The sequence below is a fragment of the Elephantulus edwardii genome, unplaced genomic scaffold, assembly GCF_000299155.1.
Source record: "Elephantulus edwardii isolate Elephantulus edwardi_28Jun2011 unplaced genomic scaffold, EleEdw1.0 scaffold00080, whole genome shotgun sequence".
NCBI classification, from domain to species: Eukaryota; Metazoa; Chordata; class Mammalia; order Macroscelidea; family Macroscelididae; genus Elephantulus; species Elephantulus edwardii.
The window spans coordinates 6,348,123-6,357,851 of NW_006399830.1; the positions used below are offsets into that span (position 1 = coordinate 6,348,123).

The following is a 9,729-nucleotide window of genomic DNA, read 5'->3' on the forward strand; positions in this document are numbered from 1 at the left end:
TTAGTCCTCGGCCAGCGCGAACAGCACGGCCTTGGGCGTGTTCTCGAAGAGCGCCGCGCGGTTCTGCTCCTGCCCCTTCTTCACCCAGTGTCCGTACATGCGGAAGGCGCAGCCGTCGATGAGGCGGCGCAGTGGCCGCAGCGCGTAGGGGTCTCGGACGACGATCTCGCGGGTCACCGGCTTGACGCGGCGGTACTGGTAGTAGATGCGCACCGCGGCCAGCACCGTCAGCGCGATCGCCTGCGGGGTTCAGGGCTGAGACCAGGTGGCCAGCCCCCCACCTCCCAGGAAAGCCAGGTGCCCGCGCGTGGCCTTTACCTTGAACTTGCCCCGGGGACTGATGTGGCGCACCTCCTCCACCACGTACTGCTGGAAGAAGGGGTGCGCGAGAGCCTCCTCCGCTGTGCAGCGGCGTTGGGGGTCCACCACCAGGAAGCGGGAGATCTGAGCTCCGGAGAGGGGCAGGGGGTCAGACAGGGCCGCTGGGGGTGCAGAGGAGGCCCCTCCCGAGCCAGGGCCCTCTCACCAGGTCCTTCACCGTGTCCGAGCAGTCGTCCCACTCCGGGGAGCCGAACTGGTAGTTGCCGTTCATGATCGACCTCAGCATGAGCGTCTGCTTCCGATGCCAGAAGGGCGGGGAGCCGGCCAGCAGGGTGTACATGATGACGCCGGTGCTCCACCTGACACGGCACGCGGCTGGAGCGCAGGCCCGGGGCACCCCCATCCCCGTGCTCCACCTGACACGGCACCCGGCTGGAGCCCGGGGCACCCTGCCCTCCCGGGGCCACACCATCCACCCCCACCCCCGGTGCTCCACCTGACACGGCACCCGGCTGGAGCCCGGGCCCCGGGACCACCCCCCATCCCCGTGCTCCACCTGAGACGGGGCACAGCACCCCGGCTGGAGTCCAGGCCCTTCTGGGGCCACCCCCACCCCAGGCACACTCACATGTCCACCTCCTTCCCATAGCCTCGGTGGTCTTGGTTCATGGAGCACTCGATGATCTCCGGGGCCAAGTAGCTGGGGGTCCCACAGACCTCTGCAGGCACATTGGAGGGAAGGTCAGCAGGAAGGATGTGGGCCTGGCAGGTCCCGAGAAACCAGGAAGAAAGAGCAGAAATGGAGCTGGAACCAGGACTCCCCTGACCCTGGGCTGGGGCACCAGCTTGGGGACCGCTGTGAAGCGGAATAGACCTGCACAGTGATGGGCTCCTTGGAGAGGAGCCTGTTCCCACTCCCACTCAGAGCTGGGGGAGAAGTCTGTGTCTCCCTGTCATGTCCCCACCTTTCAGCCGCTCCCCGGGCTCCAGCTGGCAGGAGAAGCCAAAGTCGGTGAGCTTGATGTTCATGTCATCATCCAGCAGGATGTTCTCGGGCTTGAGGTCGCGGTGCACGATGTTGAGCTTGTGCAGGGCACAGATCACCTCCAGCAGCGCCCGCATGATCTTCCTGGGTGATAGGGCAGAGGCAGAGGTCCTGGACCTCCCGCAGCCTCACGGCGGGGAGCCTGGGCCCCGCCTAGGGGCAATAGCTCTGGCATTGCCCGGCATGTTGGCCTAGCAGTTTCACCCCCACCCCACCCTCTGAGGCCATGTGTGCTACTCACCTGGTCTCCTTCTCACTCAGGGCCACCTTCTCGGTGAGGTAATCAAAGAGCTCCCCTTGCCTCATCCTGGGGCAAGAGGACAGGTGACAGATTGGTAACATGACAGTCTTCTCCTTATGCTGTCCCTAGAGAGTGACCCCAACCCTGACACCCCCAGAGGCAAAGTGGGCTGCTCCCCACGATGCACCCAGTCCTGGCTGAGGAACCAGGGAAGGAAGTGGGCAGGTCTGGGGACCTGCTAGGGAGTATCCTGAGGGGTGCGCCAGTGCTCCATCTAGGAGGAGTAACATCGTGCATGGGGGATTCCCCAAATCTGGGAATGGCATCAGGGACTGGGATTCCCTCCATCTGGGAGTGACATCCTGTACTAGGATTCTTGTGTGTGTGTGTGTGTGTGTGTACACCATCAAATCAGATCTGACTGGTACAGGAGGAGATTGCCCCCTCCTCCAGCAGAGCATCTGGAGGATTCAAACCATGTAGCTCTGGGATTGCAATGCATCATCTTGCCACTAGGCCACCAGAGCTCCTTTGTACTAAGATTCTCCACCATGGGAGTGATGTTACAGACTGAAATCTTCATCTAGAGTGATGTCATAGACTAGGGTCCCCTTCCTGTGGGAGTGACATCATAGATGGGGATTCCCCACGTGTGGTAGTAGCCATGGACTAGGCATCCCTTTATGGGACTGGCATTGTGGATTGGGATCTCTTAAGACCAAAAGCGGGAAGAAGGGGAGAAGGCTCCTGAATGCCCCAGGGAACAAGTTGAGTGGAGAAGTTGCTGCCTTTGGGGTTACCCCATGACTATGGCCCTTAGTCAACCCTCCAGCCTGGAGCTGAAATTTCTCTGACTCAACTTTCAACCAGACAATAGGCCTATTAAGGTGATCAGTGACACTGTGGGATGTGTACTGCTTAGAACAGTCACAAAGACAGCGTTTTTCCCAGAGAAAACTCAGAAGGCAGGAGAGGAGAGGGAAGAGGGAACACAGGGAGGGGCTGGGAAGAGTCCTGCTACAGTGTGGAGACTGCAGTCAATGCCTGACTCTGATGTGTCTGAACTGTCTAAAACTAGTTCGTTAACAAAAAAATAGTAGAAGTGGTGCTAGAAATACTTTCAGTCCAGTCTTCTCACCTCCTGGGGTGATGCAGAGTAAGGTCTTAGCATAACGGTCTAGTTGTTGTGGAGGACTCCTGGGGAGCATTAAAAACCCCTTCCCCAGGAAGTATCCTCAAGCTGAGGACATTTGTGCTGCCCCAGGCCACCTGCTAGACAGGACAGTCCCGGGATGTGGTGGCTGCGCACAGGTGTGGCAGGGCTGGGAACATCCCTCGTGGTTAAACACAGAAGGTCCTATGCCTCCCACTCACAGCTCCCCATAAGATGCAGGGCCTGGGGGAGGGGGAGAAGGAGTACAGGAGGAATACCCTGTTTGACCAGCACCCCAAAGAGACAAGGAAACCCTTAGTCTTGCCTGGTGAGGCAGGGAGGATGGGCCTGAACTGACAGGTAAACTTTTACACCGTATCTGTTCCTGCAAGGCAGCATGGGAATCTAGTTTTAATCATGTTAGTTCTGTCTGAGAGGCCCTTGAAACAATTAATAGGTGCCCTGGTGGCAGAGGTCAGCGGTTCAAATCCTTCAGCCATTTTTCAGGAGAAAAATGTGGCAGTCTGTTCCCATAAAAATGTCGAACCTTGGAAACCCATGGCAGTTCCCCTCTACCGTTCCTATAGTGTGTTCTAAGTCAGAATGGACTCAGTAGCAGTGGCCTTGATTTTGGTATTTAAGGAGCTCTGGTGGTGTGATGATTAGGTGCTCTGCTGCTAGCCAAAAGGTTGGTGGTTCAAATCCAGAAGGTGCATGACAGAAAAGGCCTGGTGATCCGCTCCTGAAGGATTACAGCCTCAGAGTCCCATCAGCACAGAGTCAGGAGGAGCTGGCCAGGGCAGCAGGAAAGGCTCCCCGTGGCCCTGAGCCGCCTCCTGCCTCTTGAGTGCTGGCACACGAATCGCACACATGAGCAGAATCCCTTCACAAATTCAGTACAGGCAGAGCTCAGAGATGCTGCAGGTTTGGTTCCAGATTGCCTTGATAAAGCGAGGGTCGCAATAAAGGCATGCGTATTTGTGGTTTGTTTCCCTGAGCACATAAAAATTTCTAAGTGTTCATTGTTGTGTTATTATGTGTTGTCAGACAAAACTAACTTGTAGCTGACTTTCACCTTTTTGGTGGCTGTAAATCGCATGGGAAGAGGTTGCCCATCTTTCTCCCAAGGAGCAGCTTGTGGATTTGAACCACATGCCCTTGAGGTGGCAGCTCCTTCCTTACCTCTAGGCCACTAAGTGTGCAGTTGTGGTTGTGTACCATCAAGTCGGAACCAACCCACAGCTGGCCCTCCAGTGGGTTTTCAGAGGCATTTAACTGCATGCAACGGAATTGCCCATCTTTCTTGCACAGAGCAGCTTGAGGATTTGAACTGTATGCCTTTGGGATTGCAGCAGAACTTCTTACTCTTAGGCTACTAGGTGAAAAACTTTGAAATAGCGTGAGAATGCCCAAACCGGGACCCAGAGACAGGAAGTAAGGGCATGCTGCAGGAACAGCAGTGCTGGAAGACTGGACAAGGGGGGCCTGGGACTTGGGGAAAACAGCTGTGTCTCTGAGGTGCAGTAAAGCGCAGCACAGCCAGGGCCTGTCTGCACTGCCAGCATCTGAATTGTCATGACGGAGTGATTTCTCAGTAAACCAGCCCTGTTATTGCCATCGAGGCGATGCTAACTTGGATGACCTCACGTGTTAGAACTGCTCCGAGGGTTTTCTTGATTGTCACCTTTAGTGATGTAGGTTCCGCCACTCTGCTGGCTTTCTGGATGGGGTGAACCCACAGTTCTAGGTAGGTGAGTGGTTGGTGCCACCTACTGACCTAAACTAGCAGTTGTGTGGGTTGCATCTCCAGCTGGGAAGGCAAGAGACTTCCACCCCTGAGCCCTCAGTGCCTCATTCGCTGTGAAAATGAATGACCATTGACATTTTACTTGAACCAGCCACTGTGCCAAACTTTATAAGTATGTACTAAATATAAACCTCACAGCAGCTCTGTGGGGTCTGTCATACTCTGCTAAAGCAGTATAACGTGTGTGAATTGTGTAAAAATAAGATGTTGCCCATAATACAGCTGAGAAGACTGGCACTCAGATGAATCACCCGGCTGTGAGTAGTGGTGCGCGGGCACAGTGGCTGCAGCAGTGGGCTTGCACACAGCGCTGTGGTGAGGATGGGGTGGAACCAGGCGTGTTCTCTTGCTCACGGGGTCACACAGTTGGAGCTGCCCCACCAGCATGAGTATGGGGCCCAAATCCAGACAGGACGCCTGAGCCCGCGGCTAATCTGCCTGCGGTCCAAGGTGGAGGGGTGGCCCTGGCTTCTGGAAGCTCTGGGCAGGTTTTCTCTGCTGGTCCCCAGAGGGGGCTGGCTCCGTGGCCAGGTACTTACAGGTCAAACACCAAGAAGAAGAACGTGTTGGTTTCATAAGTATCCTTCAGCTGGACTGAAAGGGAAAGACCAGCTGGTCTCACTGAGCAGCTGTGCAGGGCAAGGGGTCTAGGCTGATACAGGCTGGGGGCATTAGCGAGATGGAGCTCCAGGGGTATCCAGCAAAGGGGTGCCTAGCCCAGATCTTTGGCCCCGTTCCCACCCTCTCTCTGGCCAGGAACCCCAGTTGATCCAACAGAAGTGAGGGTGGATAGAGGAGACCCCTTCACCCTCAGGGTACTGGGCTGGTGGTAGGCTCTCAGCAAGTAGGAGCCACCTGGTGGGTCAGACTGGACAGGACAGGACTGAGGAGTGGTCGCCCACCCTGCCTCCCAATCCTTGAGTCTCGTGCCAGCACTCACTGATGTTGGGGTGCCCTGAGACCTTCTGTAGGATGTCCACCTCCTTCAGTGTGCCCTCTCGCAGCTCCTGCGCCTCCTGGGAACTGAAGCTGCCTCCACCTGTCACGTCGATGATTTTCACGGCATACTCCTGGCGCGTGGGCTTGTGAATGCAGCGCCTGACCACGCTGCTCACGCCCCTGGGGACACAGAGGGCAATCAGTTGTCCTTGTCTCGTGATTTCCACTCTTTCAAATCCCAGGGAGCTCTGGTGGCAAATTGGACAAGGAGTGGAGCTGCCAACCCAAAAGCAGGTCGAGTCCTGCTCCATGGGAAAAGATGGACGGTCTTCTCCCCGTGAATTACAGCCTCTGAAGAGCACTAGAGGCTCAGCTACGAGGCAGTTGCTACTTGATGACATTGTGTTGGATTTTTCTTAAGTCCCACGGAGGTTTTGGCAAGTGGATATGAAACAAAGGAGTGCCCAGGTGGTTGATGGGCTCAGCTATTACTCCAAAGCTTGGAGACACAGGTCTGTCTTGAGAGAAAGACCTGATGATCTGCTATGTCATAGACTGAGTTTATTACCGGATGAAAGTATGTAAGTGGAAGCTCAGTCATGACCCCCATGGTCTTATAAGCCAACTCACATGAAAAGATTAAAGGTGTAGGCAGCATGCCTGTCACAGCCCTCTTTAGAGTGTGGCCTGTAACATCGTTTATCTCACAAGAGTTAAAAGTGAAGGAAGTGGAGCCAGGAGTAGGCAACTCAGTGCCACTAAGAAAGAATCGCCAGGAGTGGAGTGTTTGAACCCAGGTCCCTGCTCTGCGAAGCTCCTTGACATTAGAGAAGGTAGTTCCAGCCCTTAAAGATACTAAAGGAGATATTGACCTTTTGTGAGAACCAACAGAAAAGGCCTCCCCCTGGACTCCTCCAATGATGCATGAGTTGTGGGGTGCATTGGCTGGAATTGAACCTGGGTCCTTCACCTGGAAGTTCTCATGTTCCATTGAGTCAAGTGCAACTCATAGTGACGGACCAATCTGAACCTTGCCCTGTCTTGTGCCATCTTTACCATGTGTCAGTCTATCTTGTTGAGGGTCTTCTTTTCTCACACTGACCCTGCACCTCACCAAGCCTGTAAGAAGAGGGTTCTATCACTGAACTCCCACTGTCCTGCTTAGTATTGTGTCCATATGGCCATGATTCTCGGTATAATCTAAATATTCTAGGTATTGTAAATCCTGGCCTGTACAATGTTAATAAGCATTACAAGCAGTTCTGTAACAGTATGATTAGCCCTGTCTGATTAAGAGAAGGTTCCCTCAGGAGTGTGGCATTTAGGTTTGGACTCTGGCAAAGAGCTCAAGAGCTTTTTGTCAGGTCTACATTTGGGCTTTCTGGCTCGAGGTCTCCAGACTTAGACCAGTGGGCATGACTTTGGACCCATTGCTCTCTGAAGCCCACTGTCTGTGACCCTGCTTCCCAACTGTCTCCTGTGGAAGTGTCAGGCTCTGAGGTCAGCAACCTCCACAGGCAGCAGCCTGAACCTTGCCAGCTCTCAGCCTAGACTCTGCCCTCCCAGGCGCCTCTCCCTTGGCATTTGACCTACTTACTGAGAGTTGTTTCTGTAAGAATATGCACCATTTCCTTGAAATCTCTCCATACACTTAAGCACATCACCATCAAGTCAGAGCTGACACATAGTTGACCCCCCCTGTGGGTTTTCAGAGGCTGTAAATCACACAGAAGAGATTGTCCGTATTTCTCCCTTAGAGCAGCTGGTTGGATTTGAACTGCCAGAAGGATCACTTTTGGGTTAGAGCACAGCTCCCTACAGATGATGCCACCCGATCTCTGTACATAGGCTCAGTACAGTGTCCGAGTGCCTCCACTTAGGGGTGGTCTGGGGTGTGAGCCTGCAGGAGCTGCTGGGGGACGGACTGCCTCACCTGCCAAGGATCTCCTTGGGCTCATAGTTCTCATAGAAGCCCTGTGCAGAGTGGGAGTCCGGCAGCGCCTCGTCCCGGGTCATGCTCAGCTGGTGGAGGGACGTTGAGGGGATCTGCGAGGGGTACAGAAGGAAACTGTCAGATATTGAATAGTGTCCTCCCCCCAAAAAACCATCTCAACCAAGTGAGGCCATGATTCTCAGTATTACCTATGTGATATAAATGCTGACCTACAGGGTGTTCATGAGGGAGCTCTAGTGGCCTGGTGGGTAAGGAGTTTCACACCCAACCCAAAGACAAGTGGTGCAAATGCACCAGCCGCTCTGCAGGAGAAAAACGGGTGATCTCCTCCCATGTGACTGACAGCCTCTGAAAATCTGCTGGAGGTTCAGCTATTGACTGGTTGGTGGCAACAACATGATGTTAATGAGGCAGGCATAGAGGCAGATATGCATTATTTTTTTTGTGTGTGTACCATCAAATCAGATCTGACTGGTACAGGAAGAAATTGTCCCTCCTTCTCCAGCATCTGGTGGGTTTGAACTGCTCACCTCTGGGATTGCAGTACAGCTTCTTGCCACTAGGCCACCAGACCTAGCCTAGACAGATACGTGTTGATGTAATTATTCCCCCTGATGTGATCAGCTGTGGGGGGGATGAGGTTGGATTCCCCACCCTTATCAGGTCACAACCCTGGGCTAAAAAGTAAGGGGAGTTTCCTTGGGTGTGGTCTGCATCACCTTTTCTCTTACAAGAGATAAAAGGAGAGAAAAGTGAGCAGAGGTGAAGGGAACTCAGAACCACCCGAAAAGAAGATCCAGGAGAAGATCGTGTCCTTTGGACCCAGGTTCTAGGCTGGGAAACTCTCAGAACCTTGAAACGTTGAGATGAAGCCTCCATAGAGCAGGTACCTTGAATTTGGACTTCTACCTCCTAGCCCGAGATAGACATTCTGGTTGATTAAAGCCATCCTTTCACCTGTAGTAGTTCATTACAGCAACACTAGAGAACCGATGTAGAATTCATCTCTCTCCTGGTAGGAGGGCTCTTGAGCAGTAGAGCTGCCTCCCATTCCTGCCTGTACCTCCTCCTATGAGGCTGGTAGGGGAGTGTTTAACACCCAACCAGCCTGCATATCACATACCCAGCTGACCCTCCCCGCACTCTCCCACACAGACCTTTGGAAACAGCTCCCTGCCTTCTTCCCTGTAATCTCCCCTGACCACCTGCAATCATATGGCTCCCCCAAAGTCGTCTCCTCACACAGTTCAGAGTGGCCCAGGCTGGTCCTGATCGAGTAGCCAGGTTCTGAGGTCAGCTCTGGCCAGTGGCACCATTTTGAACTTGGGTTTTGTTTTTTTTTCCCCCAGCACTAATAGAAAAGACTTTAATGCAGGTTAAAAATACACACAAAACTATAATTAAAGCCTGGAAGCTCCTCAGCCTCTAAAATCTTGACTCATGCAGTATCTAACACGTTTTTACCCCCGTGATAACTGGGAAGCCCCAGGAGATAATATGGATCATTTGAGTTCTGTTGTTGTGGTTTCGGTTTGCAGACTGGTTTTGGCAGCCCTGCAGCAGGGACGCCTGTGGTACTGTATTCCCACCGGCACATGCTCACTTCATGTCTCTGGTCTATTTCGGTCATTCTCACAGTATTTCTCACTTTTTCACTCACTTAATAGACAATAAACCCCAAAGACCAAACCCTTTGCTGTCGAGGCAGTTCTGACTCCATTGGGCTGCCAAGACTGTAAATCCTTCCGGGAGGAGAGCGCCCCTCCCTCCAGAGGCGCAGCAGCTCACCTTTAAGCCGCTCACCTTTGTTAGCAGCCTGATTACATTGTAAGCCACCGGGACTCCTTTAATAGTGGTGGAGTATAAACAAAACTTTTTGCTGGGCTTCTACAGGAGCCAAAACATTCATGTGACTCTTGATTGCAGCCTTTGCTTTACTGGGGGGTGGGGGTCTGGAATTCAAGCTGCCGTCTGCTATACTGCCAGGACTGGGAGGACGTAGGAAAATGGGGCCCAAGCTGCTTTTTACTGGCTTTCACCACCCTTTCCGGGCCACCAGAGGCCTGGTGTCAGAGGGACTGTTTTGCTGACCAGCCAAAGCTTGTGCTGGCTGCCTCTGGATCCGGCTGCCTGTTCTGTGCCAGCCCGGTGTCCTGGTGCCCGCTTGGAGTGAGTGCCGCTTACCAAAGAAGGCTTGGAACAACAGCCTCCCCTGCCAGCAGCACCCGCTGCTCCAGGCCGCTCCACCTGCTGTACCCCTACCAGCCCC

The 9,729-nt window shown here is 53.8% G+C and overlaps 1 protein-coding gene across 3 annotated transcripts; it reads right to left on the bottom strand.

Moving 5' to 3' along the window:
- Positions 1 to 7,522, bottom strand: PHKG1 (phosphorylase kinase, gamma 1 (muscle)). 3 transcript variants are annotated; one of them, XM_006889648.1, is made up of 10 exons: positions 7,440 to 7,522; positions 5,508 to 5,686; positions 5,107 to 5,161; positions 2,673 to 2,681; positions 1,608 to 1,673; positions 1,287 to 1,450; positions 950 to 1,040; positions 527 to 680; positions 319 to 444; positions 1 to 240 (listed from the first exon to the last, which is right to left on the bottom strand). In XM_006889648.1, the coding sequence occupies exons 1-10, from the start codon at positions 7,520 to 7,522 to the stop codon at positions 1 to 3; spliced, it is 1,167 nt and encodes a 388-aa protein (XP_006889710.1). The 3 variants fall into 3 exon arrangements, with proteins under 3 accessions (XP_006889710.1, XP_006889711.1, XP_006889709.1); XM_006889649.1 differs by lacking the exon at positions 2,673 to 2,681 and having other exon boundaries at positions 5,107 to 5,156; positions 5,530 to 5,686; XM_006889647.1 differs by lacking the exon at positions 2,673 to 2,681.
- Between the last annotated feature and the right edge of the window lie 2,207 nt (positions 7,523 to 9,729).

Bases quoted from the DNA above. Each gene is read 5' to 3' on its own strand.
- PHKG1 (XM_006889648.1), bottom strand. From the start codon at position 7,522: ATGACCCGGGACGAGGCGCTGCCGGACTCCCACTCTGCACAGGGCTTC. The intron at 1,451-1,607 runs GTGAGTAGCACA...CCTATCACCCAG, and splicing joins CTGAGTGAGAAGGAGACCAG to GAAGATCATGCGGGCGCTGC. The intron at 681-949 runs GTGAGTGTGCCT...GTGCCGTGTCAG, and splicing joins TATGGGAAGGAGGTGGACAT to GTGGAGCACCGGCGTCATCA.